The 27500-nt window shown below is 42.8% G+C and overlaps 1 protein-coding gene across 1 annotated transcript in view; it reads left to right on the top strand.

Moving 5' to 3' along the window:
• Positions 1-7558: 7558 nt before the first annotated feature.
• notch2 (notch receptor 2) overlaps positions 7559-27500 on the top strand; it is a 53411-nt gene continuing 33469 nt past the window's right edge. Inside the window, exons 1-2 of the mRNA XM_083648032.1 lie at positions 7559-7877; positions 24087-24168. Coding sequence (XP_083504158.1) covers positions 7805-7877; positions 24087-24168 — 155 coding nt within the window. The 5' untranslated portion in view covers positions 7559-7804. The remainder of the gene's footprint in view (positions 7878-24086; positions 24169-27500) is intronic.

Raw genomic sequence — 27500 nt, 5'->3', positions numbered from 1 at the left:
CTAGTTTAACAGATCCGCGATAAGTCCCTTTGATCTGGTTTGACTGAACAGGATCAAAGCTATCTAGTTAACTGATACTACGACGCTGGTTTTTTACTAGGTAAGTGGACCTGGGATCTGCCTGTGCACGCGCACGTTTTTCGCTCGTGCACAGGCGCGCGTCCACGCGAAAGAGGTGCGCTGGCCAATCACATTATGAACAGCTGAGTTGATCCACGCCCACACCCATTTCCACGCCCATTTCCTCGTTCCATGAAAGCCAGTGCATGATCAGAGTTTTAGCGGATATTTAATGTATCCGCGATTTAATGTCAGAATGAAAATCCGCGTTGGATAGTCTGCTGAAGGGCTGTCTAAAGCAGCAGCTTGTATTCACATCAGTCATTTGATTTAGGCTACTTTGATCAGCGATTTCTGTCTGATACAGCTGCATACATTAATACAGCAGTCTCAGTCTATACATTTCCACAATCTGTAAGCCTATTTAGACCATAGATTTAGAAACGCATGCTCAATGAATAATGATCTCTATCACTCATGTGTGTGGTTGCACTGATCGAATAATTCATATATAAAATAGCCTAGTATAAAGCCTAATAGCCTACTATAAAAGAGAAAACTGCTGAACTGAATTGAGACGATGCGGGCATATTATCATTGATAAAAACTAGCCTATTTTTGCTCATATATTGGCATACAGCCTACAGGACACAGTTCCAGCTGAAAGATGCAAGAATAGCCTGCATATTTAGTATTGGGGCTATCCATATTTATCCCATATCTATATTATATGTATAGGCTTTTCTGGCATGTAGGAGAATATCACCCTCACTCCATTTGAGGGTCCATTCATGATATGCGCTGCGGTGATTAATAGTGATCATATTTCTCCACGCATCGTTGAGCTGTTAAGACATAAAGTGGTAAGTAGGCTTAATTTAATTATGTAGCCTACAGAGCCACAAATGTTTTTCTTGTTATATTCTCAGTTGACTGCAATCTATTTTTCATATGGCGATCTTATATGAATGGTGAGTGACTCCAGAGAGCCGATTATATGGGTCTCTCATGGATTTTGATCTTATCCTCTGAAGCTAACCTGGTCGCGACCAGGTTAGCTTTGCAGCGTCAGTTGCCATGGTGATTGAAAGTTAACTTGCTTTGTAGTACGGCTAAACCAGGTTTAAACTCAAACTTACTCGGATAAGGCATTAAACTAGCTTCGTAGTACAGGGCACAGCAGACGCACGTCCAGTAGGGCCTATCAACAACTTCTATTCAACTATCTATTGGAGTTTGCGTTGCACTATTTTCCTTTTTTTTTTATTGCCATGTTGTCTGCAACATGATATTGCTGGCAAAGTGATGGGGGTTTATGGAGTGATTCATCAGCTTGACAGTATACCAAATAATTACGACCCCCAGACCACAACACCACCTTCAGGTTTATCTACTGTATATAGGGTGACAATAAATAACTTCTGATTGATTACCTGATTAGACAGTGAAATGACTCCTTTATCTACAGCTATCGTCATGAATTATGTAAACAAAAGTGGTTCCACAGTGAGATGTCATATAAGCCTGCAAGTCAGTCTGCTGATAAATTGTCAAATCCAGTACGCACAGTAGATTGTGGACTTGCCGTAAATTATAACTTTTATCTTTAACACCTTCATGTAGAACTAAGGACAGTAAACAAAAGCTTTGCATGGGTACATTTTATTGACTTTTGAAGTAGTCATGATAACACTAATTTAGTGCTGATCTGTAAAGCCTCTACCCGGTATAGCTGACATTTAGTTTGTGGCAACTTCAGTTCACACCGGAAAATGATTGAATGTGATTAGATACTTGGAAACCCTTCTATCACCCAATAATATCTCCCTGCAAATCAGATAGTGTAGCTGCTCATCTTGATGACCTTTGTACTTTTGGACAAACATCCTGTAAATGCTTGTGTCAAAAAGAGGGCAGACTTGGCTCACCTGAAATGTCCTTTACTCTTATATCCTCTATACCAGTGGTTCTCAAATGGGGGTCCGGGGACCCCCAGGGGTCCGTGGCACTTTGCCAGGGGGTCCGCGAAAAGTTTTCAGGAAAATAAAAATAAAAACCTTTTTTTGTGCAAAAGCTTCATAGTTCAACGAAAATATTGTATGCTTTAAATCTAAAATGGTTCATGGATTATCCATGAACCATTTTAGGATTACATTATAATCTAACAAACCTATCAATTTAAAAGTCAAGCACGTTACAATTAAGCTTAGCCCAAAATCACAAGTCAGAATGAGGGGGTCCCCGGTATATTTTCTATCTTGTAAGGGGTCCTTGGCTGAAAAACATTTGAGAACCTCTGCTCTATAGGCTACCAGTGATAGTATAGAGTCTATACTGTTTATCATCACGGTCACGGCTGCAGAACCTCACCTTGCACCAGGGCCGGCGCCAGGATGAAATGACTGAGGGGGCGGTTATAACTGGGGAGGGGACTTATTTTTTTATTTTTTTATTTTTTTTATATATATTTTTATATCGTAAAACATAGGTTATATACCCGCTATGCCTATTTCTGGACTTTTTAACCATAATAACCTCTGAAAAGCACAATAACAACACAAGAAAGACTACTATTCAAAATCAAATAAAACATTTATTTCACAGCAGCAGATTAAGGCATTAATAGAGCTGAGCTTTGCATAACGTGAAATGCGGGACCTGTCTGGAGCACTCTGAACATATATGTCTATATGAAAAGTCATAGAATAAACAATTGCTGCAAAAATCGGGTTTAAAATTTAATAAATAGCTACATCTCTGACACCTTGTGACAACCAAAGCACAGCAAATAGCGCTTCCCTGCCAATTCTGAAACAACAGAGCTATGTTTATAGGGGGTAGCCTACATCAACTTAAACTGATCAAATTTGATGAAGATTGCAGAAACAGCAGCCGAAACATGTCAGGTACAAACATTGCCTAACTGGCCTTTATAGATGAACTATTCTATAAATATATATATATATATATATATATATATATATATATATATATATATATCATCTTTATTCAGGAGTTCACAGAGGATCCATAGAAAAACATTACATACTGACATAAAAAAAAGAACATAAAAGAGGCCTACATTTAAAAGAATCAATTCACATACAAAAATAGGCTCCTGCGCCAGTGGCGCCGTAGGCTGGAGCTGAATCTATATGAGCTTTTGGCCGGGTCTGTTAGTTTCATTATGATGTCATTGACAGAAACATTCAGGCGACACATAAAACTGTACATTAGGTTCCTGAGAAGCGCTTTGAAGGTGGGTAACCCCAGACTAACAAATAGCGTGCTGGCACTGTGCCATCTAGGCACACGCAGGAACAGTCTCAGTGCAGTATATATCATATATATATATATATATATATATATATATATATATATATATATATATATATATATATATATATATATATATATATATATATATATATATATATATATATATATATATATATATATTTACGTGAGGGGGCAGAAAATTGAACTGAGGGGGCATAGCCCCCTTTCGCCCCCTCGTGGCGCCGGGCCCGCCTTGCACCCTGTAGCTTTCCCCTCATTTAATCCAAACCTTTGCTTAACATGTTAGCAGCATATCCACAGGTTACAGAGGTCATACTGTATATACCCCGTTACAGAGAGTGTTAAGCATAACACACATGTAAAGCTGGCAATGTCTGCGTTTCGTATGGAAATCTAAACAGGTCAGTGAGGAAGGAGGAGGAGCTAATCAACCCTAAATATAGCCCTCTTGCTTCCTGTCGCCTAGATCTCCTTACATAATTAAAGAAGGCATTAGAGAGGCGATGCTTCCGGCAGGCCATGTGTGTGAGTCTGGATAGGGGGCAGAGGGGACATCGAAATTTCACACCCATAGTCATCTGGGGGAAGTCAGCACGAGAACCCTGTTGGTCGGCTCTTGTTTACCGTATGAGATCTCAGCATTGTATACAACAGCTGCGTGCAACTACACTTCAGCGAAATTCTGCAAAAGTGCCTCTCTGAAGCAGATGTAGAAGAAGCATCCAGAGCCAGTGTGCAGGAGCCAACTCAGTGACATGTGCTTGTTGTTGATGCTAGCAAATCAGCTGTCACAGCAGAGTAATGAAAAGTGAATCACTCCTCGCCATTGCTAATTATAGACAGGCATCATATATACACTTCATACCGCCTCTCCTGCCCGCCATCTTAGAACGTAAAGGCCGGGGTAACGTTCTTCTTGAATGACAAGCACTGATTTGGTTTCCCATGGCCAACGTATATAGGGTGCAGACAGTGTGTAGCTATATGTATAGCTATATGGTGACCCCCTCACCGGGTGCACCCCCCGTGCACCCCCCCCACACATACACACACACTCCAAGGTAATCAGTCTTTACTACAGTATCTGCCCCCTGACCGCCATGTTCAGCAGTATAAATCTACTGTCCGACAGCTGGAGTCATTCTGACTGATGAGCTCCAAATCAGTGTGAAGTGCCCCCACACTGATGAAAGCAACTCTCTCACCAGCATGCCAGAGGCCGATGATGGCGCTGATCCAAGCCACGGTTTATTACCACTATATAAAAGAGAAGCACACATACAGTGGATGAAGTGGCGTCTTGAGCGCTGAGTTGCATTTTTTTTATCATGTTTTTTCGTTTGGTTTTTCTTCTCCCCTTTTCTCCCCAATTGTAGGCTACTTAATTCCCCCTGCTGTCCCAGTCATTGCTCCACCCCCTCTGCCGATCTGGGGAGAGTTGTAGTCATGCTACCTCTGATACATGTGCAGTGCTGCTTCTTTTCACCTGACAGCGAGGAGTTTCACCGACAGGACGTAGCGTGTGGGAGGATCATGCTATTCCTCCAAGTTTTCCTCCCCCCGACCAGAGGAGGCACGTGCAGCGACCTGGACACATACCCCACCGGCTTCCCACCCACAGACACGGCCAAGTGTGTCCGTATAGGAACGTCTGACGAAGCCAGAAGTACCGCTGCCGGGAATTGAACCCGGGTCTCCGCGGGTTCAATTGCAGTTTTGATGACACACTTAGTTAATCTTACTGTTTCTGACAGTTCAGACTGCTAATAAAACGGAAACTTTGTAATCTCATCTTGTTTTCTACCTTCCTTTTTCATGACCAACTTCTGATAAGGGTTTTTGTGATCTCAGGCATCTCAGACAAGAGATTTGAAATTGCTGATGCGCTCATTACATTATGAAAGTGGATCAAAGGCGTTTACACCATCGGTGAGATTTTCCATTCAAATGTTTTTAACTGTGTCAGGCTTCTGTGCTGTGGTAGAAGTCTTTCATCAGTGGAACAGCAAGGAAGAACTAATCAAAGTGTGCTGCTCAGACCGACGCCCTTTCTCTCTCACTCTGTCTCTGCCAGACTAGAAGCCCACATCTGGAGTGACATCATTAGGAAAACAGTGCTGCAGACAAACTGACCATCCTAAGTGATTGTTTCCCATTACTATTGGCTCACATGACCAATGAGTCCACATTCAAATAATAGATTGATCAATGTTTACGGTGATGTGGTGAGCAGGAGAGATGAACTGTTTGTCACTGAAGTGTATTGAACTGAACGTAATGCATCCCTCAGGTTACTCAGGATGCTATAATAATGCATCTTCATCTATGGCAAATTGTGCAGTCCGTGTTTTGCTGAGAGATAAGAGGGATAAGCAAATAAAAGAGGTTGTTTATCAACAAAAGGAGCATCTGACCAAAATGCCTGAACAGCATTTGTTGCTGTGCCAGCACCTGACACCCAACCTGCATGGAGAGCTGGAGCTTGACATTGGCCACAGCAACAAAAGCATTGTGAGTGTGTGGACCCCCGAGGAGATCAATTTGCTCCCCCTGGTCCCGGGCCTTTCAGCAGGGTTGAATAGAGGACAGAGGGCTGGTCCCAGCAGCGGGAGGCTCTGCAATGTTTCTCTAACGGGTGTGAAGACAAACAAATCACTGGGATGAGACGTGGCCCTGTCGTTGTGATGAGCCAGTGATTTACACCTGGATCACTCAGACTGATAAAGGATCATTAGTCTGGCTTTATTGTAATCACTAACATTAGAAAGCTGGTGTTTGTGTGTGTGTGTGTGTGTGTGTGTGTGTGTGTGTGTGTGTGTGTGTGTGTGTGTGTGTGTGTGTGTGGTGTGTGTGTGTGTGTGTGTGTGTGTGTGTGTGTGTGTGTGTGTGTGTGTGTGTGTGTGTGTGTGTGTGAGAGAGAGAGAGAGAGAGAGAGAGAGAGAGAGAGACGAGTAAAGTGTTTGGATCGATTAATTGTTCTATTGTCTTTAGATGACAGCAAAAAGCAGTTTGTTGTTGGAAATCCCTTGCATGATGATATGACAAAAAAGATTAAATATGACAGTAGACATTGTTATTGTTGTGTTATGAAACAAATACGCACTCAAACCATCATTTTTTTTAAAGGATTCTATACAATTATCACGGCAAAACAAATCATTATAAGGAATATTACGGGGATATTAATGGCATAATAGGAGATAAAAAAATACACACCATAGGACACATAATGGGATAGTCTCTTTAGGAATAGCATATCATAATGTATAATAATGTAGTGAGTTTGCCTTAGTGGACAGTGAATGTCACTAGTTTTTACAAATAATATAATTTTAGTATTTACAAATAATAAAAATGTTATTACTATTTACATTATTAAAATGTATGTAAATCCCATCTAAGCTTCACACAGATCATCTTAATAAAAAATAGACCTGACATTGTCTGAACAGTGAACACTTGACAGACATTTTCCTTTATTTGGTAAATTCATAGCACACATCATAAGTGCTATACAACTATGTAGCCTATGCTGTAGGCTATTGAAAAGCAAGCTTTTAATATAATATATATAATTTTTTTATTGTGGTATATTGGTGGTTGTTTGCGTTAATGTAACTGCCTACTACCAATTATATCACTGCTTTTCAAAGTCTCTGTCCTGACCACAGGTTTCTCTTTAACCTGAAAACGGAACTTGTGACTGCTAGAAGAAAAACCCCTTTGCGCCCCAGAATCATACTACATAACATACCTGAGACCTGGCAAACAGCCTGGCACTGTCAGAGATTATAATGAAACAGTGGGTGGTAAAAAGCACAACGGAAAAAAGCGTGCAACACTCGGGGAGGAGAAAAGAATAATCATTGAACGGGTTAATTTTGAGTCATACGAGGCTGAGAGAAGAAGTAGAAAAATGAGTGAAAATTCCTCCGCCGCGGCGACACGGAGAAAGAAAACTTTACCCTCAAATGTGTTTTCTGGCGGTGTCCGACCCTAAATTCACAGGTTTCTCGACTACTGTGAGTTTGTGAAGCGGCGATAAATCACCACATTGTGGATTTTATCTCCAAATAAGTCTTTTCCATCTTCGCAGACCGAAGATAGATCCACGCTGACTTATGCGGAAGGATATGTTTTTTTCCCCTCAGTCGGAGTGACTTCAGTGAACTGGCCGGAGCGAAGAGAGGTGAAAAAGCTGTATAGTGCGGTGTTTTAATCGCAGAAGTGACATTATATTCAGATTTTAAGCGGTTTTAATGTAGCGGCTCATGGGTCTCACATTTAAAAAGAACTGAAATGGACTAATTTGGCACTAGACGTAGGTCGTTTTTGTTTCTTAATAGTGTGTGAGCAACTTCTAACGAGAGTTTTGAGAAGAACCAAGCGCCCCGGAGACAGCTCAGTTTCGGGCTGGCGACCTTATGTGGATTAAACAGAAAAGATGGGCCAAATACCCGGTTTCCCCTCGGGCACACCGATAGTCTTCGTCTTCTGCTTCATTCAACTGTCTTTGGGTAAGTTTTGCATCACGGTGAATCTGCACTGGGGGCTTTTATAAAATCCATATCATATCACGTTTTGTTGCATCTGCATCTGCGGCGCGTGCATATAGCATCTCTGCACACGCTTCTCGTGCATTTGTGCGTTTTGGTTGATTTTGTAATAATAATAAGAATAACAACAGTCGTTCTTGTGAGTATTAGATGATATCTGACATTTGGGCTTGTTTGGTGGTGACTAATTAGGTTCTGCGACGTTTGGATATGTGCTCTAATGGCCTTTTAACAAAAACAGAAATCACATGTCCTATCTATGCCTTACTATCAAATAAGTTAGATGTGGCTGTGGTAACTTAATAGTGAGTTAATAGCGACTTTATCGTATTTTATTCATTTTTTGAACCCCTCCCCCTTCCCCCCTGTGGTAGGCTACCACTATAGTTATTATAGTCCTATAACGTTAGAGCTCTTTTTCAGTGACTGCTAAGGTAAAGCAGTGACAAGCCCCGGGATTGCTTTAGTTTAAAAGTCTTTCACTACACAGTCACATCCTGGAGCCCTATGAAACGAAAACGAAAAGTGCCAGAAGGGTCTGAAATCAAAAGTTTAGTTTATGCAGGTGATGTGGGTCTGATTAACATATTATGGACCACAAGGCCTACTGCACTGTTTTGTCTGAGTTGAGTCGCACCGCTGCCCAGATGTTGAACATCGAGAGCCCGTCCATTTTCAAGAGAAAGAATTCAAAATGGACACTTAGCCATATTTAGCCAACCTTATAGTGCTGAAATGTTGGTAGAATCAAGAGAGCTGTCATTAGTGATGATGAAGTAGTGGATAAAAAGGAGGGTAGACTATGATTTCAGGTCAGTGATCATAAGGCAAACATCTGCCAAAATAAACATATAGTGGTCATAAAACATAAACATAGTCAATTTCAGGAAAACAAGTCATTTATTCCCCCCTAAAAGGACATTACTTTCATCAGTTCAATACTATATATTATGATGATATCATAAAGATGTATTTCAGTTTAAAATGATGGCTACACTCTAACGTTAGTGGGTAAACAGAGTTAGTCTGGTTACCATATTTTTGTGTCTGAAAACTATCCATGAAGCTTCCAGTTATGATTTGTGAAATTATGGCCTTTTTTGTGCTCAAAGATGACAGAATTTTTCTTGGATCAAAAACAGATATTTTATTAGTGTTTAGATATTATGAGTGTTTTCCAATCACCTACTATCAGTGCTACAGGTGATATTGTCATGATTTTTTTAATCTATATGATTGTTTTACAAAGCATAGGCAGTGGCTGCTCTGAAAAATGATGGACAATCACAAATAGCCTATAGGCCTGCTAAGCCCCATGTTGCCCACTGCCATGGTATTGAAATGGACTTCCATCTCACATCCTTGTTTGGCCAGAGTTGACATGGGGCCGGGCTATCCTTTTCTCACGTTTTTACATGGACTAGGTGACTTGTGAACAGAGGAGTTACACAAAAGAAGAGAAGACAATGTAAAAGTGCTGCAGGCTAGTGCAAGGAGAAGCGGGTGGAATGTTGCTGTTGGTGTTTCACATACCTCCCTCCCTCCCTTTCTCTTCATGCTCTCTCCCACTCTCTCTCCCCTCTCTCTCTCTATCTCTCTCTCTCTCTCTCTCTGCCTTGCTTTCTTTTTCCCATCCCTCTCATGCATTCTCTCCCTCTCGCTTTACCTCTCCTCTCTCCCTATAGCACTCCCTGCACCACACAACGCAGTTGGTTCTCTCTTGCTTCAATCAGATGATTCTGTCTCTTCTTGCTCTGTCCAGTACTAGTTAGCTCTCACGGCAAATTGTAGCCTGGAGGCATTCCTAAACTACCAGTAACAACATACCAAAAGGTTGACCATATCATTTCTACCATCTTTCTTTATAAGCAGCACCATTTATGTAATAGATGCTGTGCAGTTCCCTCAGCTAATTGAGCTATCAGCATGGTTACTTGCAGGACTATGTGACTGCTCCCAAACCCAATAAATGCTCAATGCAGCATAATTTTCTGGCCCATAGATAAAGGACAATGCAGTCCTGCTGTACTATGTTGAAGCAATGATACACCTCATACTGTGCTACTCCACTGTGCTACATTTTGTAATGGTGAACGTTGTCTGCCCCTTGAGGAAGCGTAGCATTTCTGCGGCACACGACATAGTGATGTCCCCATGGTGTGTGGGCATGTGGATGGTTGCATATATTTGCCCAGTGCAAACAGCACACAGCTGATGTGCGTGTGTGTGTGTGTGTGTGTGTGTGTGTGTGTGTGTGTGTGTGTGTGTGTGTGTGTGTGTGTGTGTCTGTTTGTGTGTGTATTTCATTGTGGATACAAACTGACAAAGGCCAGCGATTGTGCCGCCCATGGTTTCCTTGCATCTGCCCCAAACTGGAGCCTGGTGTGAAATGTGATTTATCTGCTCCTCGCTTCACCCTGGGCTCTGAACACAAAGCTGTTTGTTGAGCGTCCCACCGCGCTGCATTACTGACCACCGGCTCTGCCCACCGCCTTGTGGCACAGTTATTAATGTGACAGAGGGCACCCTCTGGGCGACACTCTCACCAACCTTCCCCGGCGTCATTCCTACTTTCTCTTCCTTCCTCCTCCCAGCCGCCTCGTTCAGACCATTTCTGCGATCGCTCCTCCATGCTCATGTTTCAGGTTATAGTCAGTTCTGCTGTTCTTCCGCACCCTTTTGATTAGTAGCATAGTAAAAAAAAGTGCTGCTCACCACATGTGTTCAAGTCAGTCCTCCTGTGCTTGGTGGTTGAGGTGGGAGGGAGGTGTAAATAATGTCAACTCAAGCTACAGCAGCAACGTGTAGAACTGTATGAGTCAATGGATGAGGGATTGGCTTCCAGATGTGTATGTGTGTTGTTGTTGTGTGTGTGTGTGTGTGTGTGTGTGTGTGTGTGTGTGTGTGTGTGTGTGTGTGTGTGTGTGTGTGTGTGTGTGTGTGTGTGTGTGTGTGTGTGTGTGTGTGTGTGTGTGTGTGTGTGTGCAAGTGTGTGAGTGCCCATGTGTGTGTTTGTGCATGTGTGTGTGTGTGCCTCTGTGGGCATGGTGGCTTAGAATAGACAGACATATATACTGCACTTTATGTCTTGAGGCTGAAAGACATAGCAGACATGGTGGGTAGCCCAGCAGTATTATTTGGCTTCACAGTGGTCATACAGAGCCAGTGCCCATGACCATTTCATACTCAGTGCTTTTGATCCTGGCGCATGAAATAAATAGCCTAGCAGTCAAAGTGTGAATGAAGCTAGGTAGGTACATGCGTTACATGCACTGCATGCACTGTTACTACAGGCCAGGGGGGGGGCTGTGGCTGTGAAGGTCGAGGGGATTACAGAGCGTTGTGTCTGCACTGTTGAACAGGTTAGCAAATTAACAGGGAATTACCGTGGCCTGCATTCCTTGGCCAACACAGAGCCGTAATCCTGCAGACAGGCAGGCAGGGCGCATGGTGGGGTAGTGAACCAAGCAGGAGACATCAGGTATAGGAGGAGGAGGAGAGACCACAGAGTTTCCCTTGGAAACTCTCTGCAAGAATGTGCGGCAGTAGTCGTTAAGTTTTACAACCAGTGTAATATCTGTTGCAGTTTAAAATGACTCTCATTTGGATACTTATGTAAGGATGTGGATTAACTTGTCTGTAATTGCCCTGCTCTTTTTACGCTGAGGCCACTAGGGGCCGAGGCATCTATAAGAGGGTCTGTATGCCTGTATGTCTGTATGTCTGTATGTCCCCCACCAAAGAAAGAAAGAAAGAAAGTGGCCATGTCACTGAATGAAAGTGGCCAAGTCACCGATGATGTCATACGTGGCCACTAAGAGGCACGTTGCCAGGTATGGGAAAAATAGGTATCTGTTCTATTTTTGTCGGATCCCGCATGCGTCTGACAGATTACAATTGGTGTCTGTTCAGGCAGGTACACGGAGCCGTAACGCAGCCGGTGGACATAAGCCTTAAGTTATTTTAGCAGCCACCAGGCCTCATCACTGTCTGTGATCATCAAGAGTCTGTTCCGGCGGTTTTACCGGATCAGATTCAGAACAGAGCCGTACCGCATCTGGTGTACATTGGGTTTTAGGGTTCTGGTTTCCTGAGCATGAGTATCAGCTGAGCAATTGTTGGTTGCCACTGCGCTGCGGAACACCGTAAAGATCTGAGTGATTGAGAGGAGAGATGAGTTTTTACCACCGTAATTAAGAGCGGGACTGAAGTATAGATACAGTTAGTCTGTGTGGGAACGCCCACAAAATGTTACTACGGCTGGCGCGCGAGACTAGACGGTGGGGGAAAACCCCCTATATATCTCAATGGGCTGACTCACCAAAGGACGGTGCTGCAGCTCTACACTACAGGATTGTGGATTCTAGAGCAGGCACATAGACGTCTGTTCACATGTGCGTTTACTGCGGGGGTTGAATCCCTGATCCTGTCGGCCTGGGCTGGGCTAGCAGCTAAATGCTAACTATGCTGAATGGGGAAACGGCTCAGGGTCCAGTGTGATTTGTCCCTTCCTGTTGATCGACCCCCTGGCTACTCCTAAATCCCAGGCAGTCAGTTTCCTTTAACCTGAACCTTGTAGTAAAATCTTCCCCAAGAGAAGCTCTGCTTTCTTAAAACAGGCACAAGGAGAAAATCTCTCTTGGTTGTGCAGGAGATTCTCCACCACAATTTAAAAAGATGAGAGAGGCGTGTGCTGTATTAGCATCCATAATCACATCCACGGCATGCTGCTGGAGCTTCTTCAGCTCAACATCAGCAGATTCAGCACAGCTTCTCCATCTCTTTCCGGAGTCTCTTCTCCAGCTGAACTTCTCCTCACAGTCCCCACCACATACTGTATGATGAGCGATGGACACTGACCTCTGTCCAGTCCTTGGTGTGTGTAGGAGTGTTCAAGGAAGGCAAGCTTTGGAGGAGGTGGAGGTGGTCTTCAGTGTGTGACAGCTGTAGGGCTGTATGATTTTCCGCAATGCAGAAAAAGAAAAACTGTAATAAAAATGGAATCTGTAAAACGTGAAATATTGCATAATAAAAGTAGGCCTAATTATCAAAATCAAAAGTAGATGTAATTATTCTAGTAACCTAAATGATTTCATAATTGTAAAATGGGCCTAGAGAAATAATTCCATTTTCGAATGGGATCGAATGGGAATGGACCCTTACAGTATGTCACCTCAAAACTTGGTTTTCACTTTGACAAACATGTCAAAGAGGATGTCTGAGAGAACCAAGTCATAAAAAAAGATCTTAACCAATAAATTAAAATTAAAATGGAAAAAACTGAATTTGGCAAAAGAATATTCGGAATAATTTGGAGAGAAAAAATAACATGGATTTCATATGGCCGTAGACCTGCTCCACCTCAATGGTTCTCTTCATCAGCTCAGAGATTTCCTGTTCCAGCTCTTTGATGAAGCACTCACCCTGTTTCTCTGTTCTTTTCTGCTTCTGAAAAATCTGCTGCGATTGAAAAATCATTTGAAATGAGCTGCTCAGCCTGGCCTCTCTCCACAGACTGCATCAGAGCAGTGAATGTCTGCCTTGCTGAGCTCTACTGAGTGTCTGATCTCCTGAATATTCAGTTGTCTCTCCCCCCTGGATCATTTGACGGATTTCGTTCTGAATTTCAGCCTCTGTCTTACTGTCACTGACTTTCTGAACTGAGCAGCCCTCTCATCTTACTGTAGGTCTTCTGTCAAAAACCTCTTTCCACATGGGACACTGGCATGATGGGGCATTAAAGTCGAACTGAACCCGTTCGTCACGTGCGTCGCAGTCCGTTTCAGACTGAAAACATAATTTGTCTGAGATGACAAGTTGAGAGGTGGGTCATAGTATCATGTCGATGATTTGATTTGACAATTCTGGCATTGGTCAATCATGGTGTGTTCTAGGGATGGGCATTTCTAGCAAAAACACTATTCGAAATTCGCTGGCCAAATTCGAATTTAATTCGAATTTCGAAAAAAAAAAAAAAAATGTAATTTTTTTTTTTTTTTTTTTTTTTTTTTGTGAGTGAAATGTTGCATTGTCTCCCCTGATTCTAAGTCTACGGCTTTATTAATTAATATAAAAAGCTTCTGATGTGGATTTTTAGCTCAAACAAGCATTGCACCACTGAAGTAAAGAACATGTTACATGACATTGACATTTTCGAAAATAAAAAACAGTTTTGACAATCATGAGTGGTTCATTAAATATTTAGTAGGCTCAGGTCTGAGTGCCAAAGGGGTGCCAAAGTCACCCCTTCTCCCTCTTCATGGGATTTCATCCGCCATTCATTTTTCCATAAACCTTGCTTAAAATGCTTATAAAAATTGTTTTACTTGCTCAAACCAAGCGATTTGACTATACTTAGAATCAGGGGAGACAATGCAACATTTCACTAAAAAAAAAAAAAAAAAAAAAAAAAAAAAATTGAATTTCGAATTTCAATAATAAAAGTCGACCTTGATAATAACAACGATTATTCGAAAATTCGAAATTCGATGCCCATCCCTAGTGTGTTCCACACCCAAATCGAGTGGGATTCAGCGTGTTGTCGTGCTACGCGAGTGGGATCAATCGAGCGAGCGGACAATCCGATGCATGGGTGCTGCCCGCCCGCCTGGAATCTCCGAGGGCAGACCCCTGACAACCACGCCCTCAAGCGCGCGCCTTTTCTGTAAATACGATATCCCTGGAATGCGCGTTTTAACGAGCCAGTTACATTTCTTTGCATTCTTAGAGAATATAGTTTTCGTTTTTTGTTCATGTTTCTAACAATTGGCCAAGTTAGTACCGTAGTTAGTTTATGGGATAGGAATTCTGCCAGATGACAGGCACTAGGCGCCATTTTCTACTTCATTGGGAAGAGAAAATTATCCTGAAATGAAGATTTGATTGACAGCTGCATGTCGTGGTATGATTGGTTGAAATGGGGTAGAAATTTTATAGTACTAGGTGACATCAGCAAACTGTACATTACTGTTATCAATGAAATCTTGAAAAATTAACTTTTGGTGTGAAAAAGTGTGAAAAACAAAAGAAATTAGATTTTTGTGATTTTTTTGCATACATTATTAAATAGGTGCACTGCATACCCAGGTATTTGAACTAAAAGAAAATAAAAGTCATTTTTGGGTTTAGCTCGACTTTAACATCCGAGTGCTGAGTCATACAGTTTTTGCAGAAGTTGTCCACATCAGTGAACGCATCCAGACAGATGGGACATCGAAACTGCTCTTCAGATAGGAGGCAGCTGGCAGCAGAAATACTGTATGTAGCTGAGTCGTACCTTTTATAACCTCAGCAGGGGAGGATTTATGATGAATGTATGTCTGTCTGTCTGTCTGTCTGTCTCTATGTCTGTCTGTCTGTCTGTCTGTCTGTGTCTATGTCTGTCTGGCTGGCTGTCTGTCTATGTCTCTATGTCTGTCTCTATGTCTGTCTGTCTGTCTGTCTGTCTGTCTGTCTGTCTCTATGTCTGTCTGTCTGTCTGTCTGTCTCTATGTCTGTCTGTCTGTCTGTCTCTATGTCTGTCTCTATGTCTGTCTGTCTCTGTATGTTATAATGATGCCATAATGTGGGGGGCGTATTATTCTATGTTCACACAGCAATTGTGATGTCACCAGTGATGTCTTGAGCGATTTGCGATCAGTGATAAATCCTTCCCTGCTGAGGTTATAGCCCCCACCCAATTAGCCCTTTTCACTTCCCACCCAATTCACCCATTTTGTGTCTAAAATGCAGGAAGTAACACAGGTGCAAGCAGAACATTAATGAGGGTTTCCAACTTCCAATCCATTTGGTGATCCAGTCCCGGTGTCCTTACTGTTTTATCTCTCATGCTACATACATAAGTTTGCAAAAAGTGCATTTACAAGCACACAATAAACAGATAACTGAGAATAATCCGGTAACTGGCAAGTGGCAATAATCTGATTTCCGTGTTTACATGCATTTAGTAAATAGCGGGAACTCACCTCAAAGTCTGTGAGTGGACAATAATTGATTGCAATGAATAAACCTGATGATTCAGCAGAAACCTAGGTGTGTTTATCAGTTTTCTCATAAACTAATAACGGCCTTTATCTGGTAAATGATGTCGTTTACATGACCACTTGATAATCAGGTAACTGAGAGAGGAAACAGAACAGGCTAGGTCCTAGCTTGTTTACTCTACCTGCTTGCCTTCCTCCTACTGTAGCTGATAGGAGGAAGACGAGCAGGTAGTGTGTGTAGGCTTTCCTTGGGACCGCCATGTGTCTCACTTCAGGACCCACAGATGGGTTGCTGGAATACTAAAGTAGGTTGCTATGTTATTCTTCTTACATATGGCCATAGAGCCTGTAATTGAAGTTGGGCTAATACTGTGGGCTACCGTATCTATCTGCATTATAGTCAAAACATATTTTTTGTCTCGTACAAAAAATTATTTTGAAAGAAAAAAGGGTCTAGTGAAAGGGAAAGTCCCTAAATTACTCTGGTATTCTCTCTGTTTCTCTCTCTCTCTCTCTCTCTCTCTCTGTGTTTCTCTCTCTCTCTCTCTCGGCACACACGCGCGCACACACGCACGCACGCATGCATGCACGCACACACACACACACACACACACTGAGTCAGCTAGCCAGCAGTGCATCCTGCTGTACCAACACAGCACAGCCCTCCTCTGCTCTGTGTGTACTCAGCTTAAGATGAAGCCTGCTAACTCCTCCAAGCCATTCTAACAGCCAGGCCACCATCTCAGCTGGTAGAAGAGTCAAGCTAGGTTATCATCTTCAGTTTCTCACAGCGCCTCCCTCAGTCTGAACCTGACCTGACACAATGAGACCTTCAAGCTCAGCTTGGTGCCTCTGCTGTTTGTGTGGGCCAGTCAAGCTACCCTCGGGGTAATGTTGTTAGTTTGAGCTTTGCTTCTCTCCTTCCATGCTGAGCTAAGGGTATTTTATTGCAAGTTACCATGACAACAGTTTGGCTGCTGGATAGGGGCTTGTACAGCAATTCCAGGAAATGGGGTTACTTCCTCACTCGGCGCGAACAACTTCCTGCCCTCTCCTGTATGGATGTGTGCCAGGGCTCAGGGACGCCCATTCGTGTGCAGTCTTTGTCAGTAGTTTCGTAATTACTTCCCCAACTCAATCCGCAGCTATTAGCTCAAAGCCCGTCTCTCTCTCTTGTTCTCTTTCCCCTCCCTTCTGTCTCCCTCCCTCTCTCTCTCTCTCTCCCTCTCTCTCTATCTCTCTCACTCTCCCTCTTTTTTTCTCCTCATGACATAGCCAGGTCTCCCCAGGGGCTTTCTGTGGTTTCAGTGACAAAGCAGTGGCGAGTGCTGAGGGAGGAACCATGCGTAATGCCAGCTGAACACAAACAACAAGACTCCCCCCCTCCCAGTCTTTTCTGACTAGTAGGGCTGGGCAATGTATCGAAACCCACATTTAGAACCTCTAACCGACTTCATCTTGCTCATGGCAATTAAGTCAATTAATTAATTAATTGAATTAACTTATGTTAATTAATACTTTCCCCGATGCATGCATTCATGAACTGCACCCTTAAAAAATACTACATTTTCGTTCAGTCACGTGCCTCCCGTCCACTCAAAGCATGGATGATGACACCAGTGAAAACACTTGTCAGAGAACTATGAGGGCTCAGGGCAGTGTAAAAAAAAAACTCTATAACATCTCATTCATCGTTCATTCATCGTAATGGAGGTAAAAGTTTGAAATTACCGTGATATTGATTTGAAGGCATATCGCCCAGCTCTAGACTGTCAAGGGCTGTGATTGTTGTTTCCATTTTACTGAGGCCTTACTCAATACTCATACTAATAACAATATATAGTGACATTATTTCTTATTAATTGCCAGATTTTTGTGTGCTAGTAATATATACACACGCACGCACGCACGCGCGCAATCTCAACCTCTTCTGGGAATGCAAACAGTTATTTAGAAACAATGGTGTAATTGACTGGGGGAAACTGGCTACCGGTACTTTGTATCATCACACATTTAATACTTTGCAGCCCATTCAGGTCACAGTGTTGCTCTCTGCAAAAACATTTCCTTGATATCCACTCATTCTGACCAGCCTCACTGCTATTGACGTCCCTGAGGTCCTAGCACCAGTCTAACATGTGCCTGTATTAAAAAAAGAATGCATATCCGAATCCCAAAATTGAAAACCAAATACCGACCTAACTTTGCAATGCAGCTGGATTCACAGAACATAATCCTATGAGAAATCCATCTTGCCACGCTGCCAGATATGCATTTTGAATCATCAGCATCGAGGCAGCTATGGGTTTAGGTATGATGACAGCGAGAAGCGAGCCTGTGATAGACAGATGGTTCATCCAATCACCTGCCAGGTATCTTTTGAAAGCACCTGCCCTTTTCCAAACAGTTTCCGAGGACGAGTTCCCAGATGATTCTGTGTAATAAACCATATGTGAATAGTCAAATATTCGGATCCAGCCCTAATGCCAACATGCTGATAATATTCATGTTCTCATATAGGGCCAAATCTTATCAAGTAGTTTTTTCTTTTGTTTCCAAAGTTACAACACCTATATTGGCATGACACAACAAGGAGTCCCTTAGCTGTCGTTTATTAGCCTACTACTCTAATTGTGTTGATCGTGAGATACAATTGGGACTTATATACTATTTGCCCTGAATAAGAGCGACAGCTAAATGCCTAAAACATAGCCTAATCCTATATTTACAAATAACACCACATTCTGCACTAGGGCTGCACAATATATCGCTTCAGCATCGTCATCGCAATGTTTTCTTGCGCAATAGTGACCAATAGTCACGTTCCTCGCAGGACACGTTCTACGTTCCTGTAGATTCTCCCTCTTTAACATCAGAAAGATCCGCCCTTTTTTAACCTCAGAAGCAACCCAAATTCTAGTTCAGGCCATGGTTTTATCTCGTCTTGATTATTGTAATGTTCTTTTAGCCGGTCTCCCCTCCTCTGCCATCCAACGCCTTCAACTCATCCAGAATTCTGCTGCCCGCCTTGTTTTCAACCAACCCAAATTCTCCCACGTCACCCCTCTCCTCCATGACCTCCACTGGCTCCCCATCCTGTCACGCATCAAATTCAAGGACATCAGAATCTCTCCCCATCTTCCGCAATCGGCTAAAAACTCATCTCTTTTCTCTCCATTTTACCCCCCCTAACCTTACTTCTCCATCTCCCTTACATTTTGCCCACGGACCTTCAACTGTCTGTTTGTTTTTTGGTTCTTTATTTTATTTATCTTTTTCATTATCTCTGCTTTCCTGTATGTTACATGATCTATGCTTGTTATTTTCTGTATGTACGTCGCTTTGGAGAAAGGCGTCTGCCAAATGAAATAAAGTAAAGTAAAGTAAAGTAAGGACGGATGTGCAATGTCAAGTAAGGAGAATTAACTCAAACACATCATGCTACAACCTTTTTGCTGCTTGATACAAAAGGAAAACTCACACATTTACATATTTAAACATCAGTCATCAACATCACATAATGTATTTTCTTTAATCTGGGCGAAGCATGTTTCAATGAAAAGTGAAATGACACAGATGGGACTGTATAAACCATCACTTCCCTATTCACTTCAATAGAACTGGCACCAATGCAAAATTCGAACAGTTCGACAGCTCAGGTTTAGTTGCCAGTAACATGACAATAAGAGTCTAATTACTATGCCTTTCGTCATTGTGTTTTATCTGCAGATAAGCAGCCATAGGCTTTCGGTTCTATAAAAGCCTTTGTTTATTTTTTGTATTGAGTGATACACTTGACTAAAACACTCATATCATATTATATCAGAAGTGTTCTTTGTTTTGTGTTCACAATAGTGATGCCAGTTAGATTTGGTTAGGTCAGAGCTATGGAATATTAAATAATCCATCTTTGCTCACTATATCTGCCTTTCTTACCCCAGGTGTGCATAAACTACAGGTTAAGAACTTATTTTTTTAAATACAAAAAATATTATCGGCTATCGTATCGTTATCGGCCACGAGAAGCAGATATTCATCGGTTATCGTATCGGCTGGAAAAAAAAATCCATATTGTGCATCCCCAATTGCAATGTCAGTTTATATCGTACGATATATACTGTATATCGTGCAGCCCTATTTCTGCACATTGTTTTAGGAATTTATTTTGGAAACCTTTGAGTGAAGTAACAGTACTGTAACAGTAAGAGTATGTATTTCACAGAATGACGTGCTATAGGTTATGTGATCTTGTATGCAGTTCTACAATTCCACAAGACCAATGAAATGGAAACTTGCATATTGCAACGAGATGAACCTCGCTCGGTGGAGATGTAAAAAACAGATGGTGCAATAAGATACTACAGGACTCATTTGAGCACAAATGAGCAGTACCTGAGAGAGAGAGAGCGAGAGAGGGGGGGGGGCTGCTTTCCACTCAGTCCCACCACAACGCAGACAATGTAAATGTGTAAATCTGCTTTCCTTCTGCTTTTGTCCTTCTCATGCACTTCTCTTTTCAACTCCCTGGCCTCACTCTTATTCCTTTCAAACCCCCCCCCCCCCCACACACACACACACACACACCTGTCCACAATGCAGAGGAAAACAGCTGGAAGATGAGGTAAGGGCAGCAAGAAGAAAAAGGAATGAGGACTTTGGATGAGGGAGGAGAGTAATCATGCCATAATCATTTAGGTCAGTAACCTTCAGTGTAGACCTCTTTCTCCTCAGCTCACACCAGCCAGACGTTAGTTTCACTGTTGACTTTGTCGATCGGCCTTATCAAGGCTCTTGTCCCAGGAATTCCTCCTGAGCGCGGCTTATTGATAGGAAGTGTGAGAACAGCTATTAGGTGGAGAGGATGGAATGCTGCTGCATTGATACCAGCCTGGATTACAATACACTAGTCAGTCTGTCTCAGGTGAGTGAGTGAGTGTGTGTTCTGTGTGAGAGAGCAGACGCGTCAACTTCTGCCTCCCCTTCAGCCACATCATTGGCGGCCTTTACCGCATGGAGTCAAATAAAGAAATGGAGTAATAAGAGGCAGGCCGTCCCAGATGCCGTAAGATCATTGCATCTGGCGTTACGACAGGCTGCATGGGAAGCTCGTCAAACCAGTCTCTGCTTTAGCGCTTTCAGTCTCTCTCTCTCTCATTCTTTCCCTCTGCCTCGTGTGTCGCTCTTCTTAACCCATTGATACCTGATGTGTGCGTGTGTGTATCCCTTTAAGACCGCGAACCGCGTTAGCGCGGTTCGCAGTCTTAAAGGGATACACACACAAATGCTGCATCAGGTATCAATGGGTTAACTCACCCATTCTCCTCCCCCTCACCATTTCTCTCTTTTTTTTGCTGCTTTTGCAATTGTCTGTTGTCTGCTGGGCCTGGCTGACTGCTGCGCTGCCATCCCCATCTTCTGTTGCCCAGATTGACAGTAGCCCCCCATGTTCATGTTCATGTCCAAATCTCCATGAAATCATCAAAAGCAGATTCAACACTATTTTGAGTTGAGTAATGACTTGAATAATGAGTGAAAGTCCACGGTGTGATGAAATGTCTACCCCGTATGTTTATGGATCACCTGTTTCTACTCTCTCACACTGTATATTGTGTTATTGTGTGTGCGGCGCGTGTCTTTTTCCTGCCTGAGTGTCAAGTGTATACCATATGTGCGCTGTGTACAGAAATAGTCCCAAAATAGCTAAGTATTTTCTGTGGTCAGACATACTGCGACATAGCGAAACCGTCTCCAGCTCACACTCACACTCACACTTCAGTGTGTGTGCACATGGGATGTGTGTGTGTGTGTGTGTGTGTGTGTGTGTGTGTGTGTGTGTGTGTGTGTGTGTGTGTGTGTGTGTGTGTGTGTGTGTGTGTGTGTGTGTGTGTGTGTGTGTGTGTGTGTTGGGATTATGAATTTCACGCTGGTTTATGTATGGGTATCTCCATGTCTAATGGCATATGCCTGCTGGCATGCCTCTAGGACATTAGTCTGCCTTCTTTCTATGGCCAGCCCTGAAGAAGACGGCCCAGACTGGACTGGACTTGGCAGTGAACTAATTACATGTGGCCAATAGAGCTTTATCCACCCCCAAACTGCCAAATCTGTTTGGCAGGCCTAATATAGATGACCTACCATCAGACTGTAGGCATCCTACTGTATGAGGAGTATTGAACCTGAATGACATTGTGATTAGTCTAGGCAGTAGGCACAGGAAGTAGCATTACTGCTGAGCACACTTCCTGTAGCATGATGACTGTTTCTTTGAAGTCAGCTGACCTGCCATCATTACCTCCGCCAAGCTCAAGCAGGTTCCGTTTTTGGTGCCGTTTCTCTGTTTGTTTGATTCTCAGCAGCATTATGGAAAAGCCACTGGGGCCATTTTCATGAAACTTGGTGGAAGGGTGTAGCATGGGCCAAGGAAGAACCCATTACATTTTGGATTTTCGCAAAGTTTGTACAGTATATCATGTAGCAGACGCGAGTATTGGCCTTGGCAGTGGTTTACACTTTTGCAGTGCCCTTCTAGTTTTTTTTGTAGAAAGAGCTCTGTGTAGTAGTGTACTACAGAATGGTAGTATACCATGGAACCACAGCTTTAAGATGACTAGAAGTGATACAAAATGCTAATATATCAACGTTTCTAGAACCAGCTCTGATGAGTTCTTGCAGTTTTGTCGAATTGATCACCCCCCATTCAACAATGGCTTGCTTCATTTGGCATATTACCATATATCACACTGATAGACTGAGAACACCATGCTTCTGTTTGGCATGTTGTGCCAGCGTGGTGTGCGTGAAGACCACTTGAGCCTTGTGTCTCCGGTGGCTTCAAGGCCACACAATGGCGGATGTGTCTGTCCCCGAGTGTCTCACTGGCGAGGAGATAGTCAGGCTTTGTTGTCTCCGTCAAGGCTCACTTCTGTCTGCTTGCCCATCCGGCTGCCTTGTGGGCACTGGCGGACTTCAGGCTGGCTTTGCGTGGTTAGCTTGAGAGGTGGTTAGCCCTATGAATCCTATGATGAAGGGAGAGAAGACTACATTTTGAGGCTATATTCGTTGCGAGCAAAGCCAAGTTTGAAATTCAGAAGCATTACAAACACTGCAATTTGTGGGGAGTATGATCACGTTTTGCATATCTTAAGGCATAGGCTTGTTCTAGAAATTTAAATGGGTAATTTCCTTGATAAATAATGAAGTTCATACGAACACCGGCCAAACGGCCTTGTGTTATGTGAAGACGTATGAAGTATGAAGAAATTAGGGATGGCCAATGAATTTCAAATAATCGTTTTAATTATCAAGATCGACTTTTATTATTGAAAGTCGAAAATAGTTTTTTTTTATTATTATTATTTATAATTGTTTTATTTTATTTTTATTTTGTCTCTTTAAGAATGACACTGTTTGTCCATGTGAGGTTGCCGTAGGAGCTGTGCACCAGAGCTGCGCAGTGCGCACTGGAGCAGAGTGGCTCTATGCTCAGCTGATAGCAGTGCAGCACCCAGTAGCTCTAGAGACACTAGACATGTAGAAATGGTCTTAAACTGTCTATATTACAGCAACACTCAGCCACAAGGAAAAGGTTTCAAGGCTTGTTACTGCATGAAGAAAAGCTGATATTCTGTCTACTGTTCCCTGAGCCATCTCGGCGCTACGCTAATGCTAACGTTGCTAACGGCTAACGTAGGTCTGGCTGCCTATTGATAGTATTCTGTTACATCACCACACGGCCATTTTGGTAGGAAAACAACAGGTGATTGTGATCAATTAACAGGTGATTACAATCAAGTGACACTTACAGCCAATGAGCTGTGTGTATTGTAGTGCCATATTGGTAGGAAAAAGGCTTGTGACATCATCGGAATACTATGAATTGACAATAAGAGTGCCAAAGTCACCCCCTCTCCCTGTCCATGGGATTTCATCCGCCATTCATTTTTCCATAGACCTTGTGTAAAATGCTTATAAAAATAGTTTTACTTGGTCAAACCAAGTGATTCAACTATACATAGAATCAGGGAAGACCATGTAAAATTTGAAAACTTTGGCCCAGTGAATTTCGACTAGTGTTTTTGCTAGAAATGCCCATCCCTAATAGAAATATTTGTTGATTTGTTCACAGGCAGTTACACTTTTCTCTTTGTGCCCAGGCCCCGTATCCTAACCAATCTCTTGTCTCTTGCAGCTCTGCAGTGTGTGGATAATGTGACGCCGTGTGTTAACAACGCTACATGTCAGAACTTCAGCAACGGCACAGGATACTGCAGGTAAGATTTACTGGCTGGGTCTGTGATTAGGGATATAACACGGTATGACATTTCACAGTATGGTACAGTGTACGGTATCGACCAAAATACCACAGTATACGGTATTTCACGCTATAAATCTTCACACGCAATCCCCAAAATAAGATCAATCCCAACCCATCAGGTTTTGCTCACGCATGGAAGGGGGAATAAAAAACAAAGTACATCAGCACTGGGAACAATACCAATACACACATTTCCTCCTCCAAGATGTTTTTTTGGGCCATCTCTGGGATTTTGTTAAGTATTCTCTTGCTGCTATAGAATTTATAGCTCTTGGCTTTGCCAATAATATATTTTACTGCCCACTGTTTTGTTTCTATTCATGCCTGTCAAAACAATGACGACACATGATATTTATTACACGAGGAAATAACTCATTCAATATAATAACTGAGAAAACACAATCAACTGAAAATTGATTCAATCAAGTAGTTTATTAATTGTTACCATACACACCATTGTAGCTTTTGCGCCCTGGCAAATGCCAGTTTGCTGCAGACTGCCAGCTTGGAATTACCTGCAAGGTAAGTCTCTCCTACTATATCCAGTGGGAATAACGCGTTTCACTGTAAAGGACTTGTGTGACCTGTGTGATCTATGCCTTCCACTTTCTGACAACTCAGCCTAGTTTGTAATTAGGAGTGAGCTATCTTTATAATTGTGTTGCCACTCCCGAGCCAAATCCCCCAACGAAAACGCACCATAGCCGCTTCATGAACCTATCATATTTCATTAAATGTGATGTGAATCACACGTTGTGTCTGTTCCCAGACCTTTTGGAATTTCAACACTCTGCTGCTACTTCTGTAATACTGTACGGGTCGGGAACGGGAAGGCAACATTCCTTAATCAATGTTTGACATTCCCTCTGTCTAATTGAAGGTCAGATAGAACAATGTCCTGCAGGTGCAAGGAGGCTTATTGTGTGTGTGTGTGTGTGTGTGTGTGTGTGTGTGTGTGTGTGTGTGTGTGTGTGTGTGTGTGTGTGTGTGTGTGCGCGCGCGCACGCGCGTGCGTGCGTGCGTGTTCGTGTTCGTGTTCGTGTTCGTGTTCGTGTTCGTGTTCGTGTTCGTGTTCGTGTTCACCTCCAATATGAGGAATCAGTGTTGGTAAACAGGCAGCTTACTGGGGGCAACTTTATAACGGGACCCATGGAGCCAGCCTTGAGTGTCTCACTCTAGCAGGCTGTGCTTTAGTTTTTATTAAATCCACTTCATTTTAAAAACTGTGACAGTTCACACAACTTTAACGTACATATATTATACATCAGACCCTTGAGCTACTTCTGCAAAATATGATGATGAAAGATACATCCTGCAGATGCGCTGGGACACGTCCTCAGTGATATAACCTGGGGTCATTGGGTGTTTTGGATCTTTCAACATCAGATACCCTTACCCAGGCGACCCAGCCAGGGTTGATCAGACCCCAGCTTACGTCCCAGCAGCACTAGGACACCACACAACTTTAACATACATAATATATTATACATCAGACCCTTGAGCTACTTCTGCAAAATATAAGTGATGTGATGTATAGTTTTTGCGATATTAACGTTTGTTTGGCACAACTCATACTATAGTTACTGTAAGTGCTGCGGTTCCGCATTGCCGGGTGGTCGTGATGTCACGCTGATTCGTCCTACAGGAAGGTCTCAATTGTATCAATTGATACAATTTCTTCCTATCTACACTATCACTCTCTGCGTAGGCTACAAGGACAAATGCTGAGGAATTCAAGATTGCTTTGAGTTTATGTTAAGTGTTAATGATGAATTCTGATGTGTAGCATGATTGGAAACAAATTTGCATTAGAGGACTTATGAGACTGGTATGTGAACATCTCTGTGAATTATTGGGCCATAATTTTGAAATAATTTGTCCTTGAAAAGTGCTTGAAAACTATCATTACAAAAGAGTGGCAAGTGCAACCCTGATTATGACTAGAATTATGACGTCAGGAGACATTTTATGCATAGTCAAGAATTTTAATAAGAGAGCGGCATGGACTGAGAGAGGCTTATGAACCCGAGCCAAATTTACACACGCCTTCCACTCACTCTTTCATTTATTCGCAAAAGATTTATTGTGCAGGATGCTCATGATGCTAAATGGGATTTTTCAGTGAATATAGATCATTGATTTACAAAGATCATCGTATGATCTGCATTGATTATAGCAGATGGAATGGAATACAACAGCCTGCTTAAGATGCAAAGGGGTTGCATTTTCCACTTAACAAGAACACTTACATTCTGAAGTAGGCCAATCTCCAGTCGGCCAATAAGCACTTTCATGTTTCTAGTGGATGTATAGGTACCAGCCAGCGTTGCATTATTTGTAACTGCTGTTATCTTCCCCTGCCTGGCGATTCTGTTCTCCCTCCTTCATATTTCAGTTCTTATTTTCTCTATGAATTGAATGATGAGTGCTATGCTATGCTAACAGGGACAGCAGCAGACAGGCCTCGTGCCTGGCCTGATGACACAGAGAGAGAGAGGAGTCTCTCAGTCTTGTTTAGAAGTCAGCTGACACACCGCAGGCCTACTGTTACACTGATTAACTAGTGCTTTTTCTGTGCCGTCCTCATACAAACATGTGCACAAACACACACGCGCGCACACACACACACACACACACACACACGGTCATACACACACACACGGTCATACACACACGCACACGCACACACACACACACACACACACACACACACACACACACACACACGGTCATACACACATGCCTCTATGCGACCTGTCTGTTCCTGTCTGCATTGTGCCACTGGTCAAAAGGCTCATTGTGTGTGATAATCCAATTATGTGTTTATTAGTCTTCCCAGTGTTTTAATGGCGGCTGGTTGTAAGTAAACAGTCACTGTGACCTCTTGGCTGAGACCAGCCTAATAATGTCATGGACCAGTCCAGGGGTCAGACTGGGAGGAACATTATAATTGTAATGACAATTACTGTGATGGCGGGCCGTCGTCGTCGAGGGACGTCTATGTTTCATGCCCCATAAAGGGTGGGGTGCAAGCTGATTTATTGTGTTTTTAGCTGATTTCTTTTTAGTTCTAAAGTGCAGCAGGCCTAGTTACGAACAGAAAAGTCATTGACACACATCACAGGCGAAGAAGGCAACAGCGACCCACTCTAAAGTCAGTCCTCGAGCCACTCAACTCTGACTGAGACAGTGCCACAGTGGAGAGTGAAGGAATGACCTTTTACAACCTGCGCATGGCGTTGCTCTTCAACTTGACGTTGCAGCTATGGCCTCTTGTGGCATAGCGAG

Source organism: Poromitra crassiceps (genome assembly GCF_964638095.1).
Source record: "Poromitra crassiceps genome assembly, chromosome: 12".
In the NCBI taxonomy this organism is placed as follows: domain Eukaryota; kingdom Metazoa; phylum Chordata; class Actinopteri; order Beryciformes; family Melamphaidae; genus Poromitra; species Poromitra crassiceps.
This window is presented reverse-complemented; position numbering and strand designations above follow the sequence as displayed.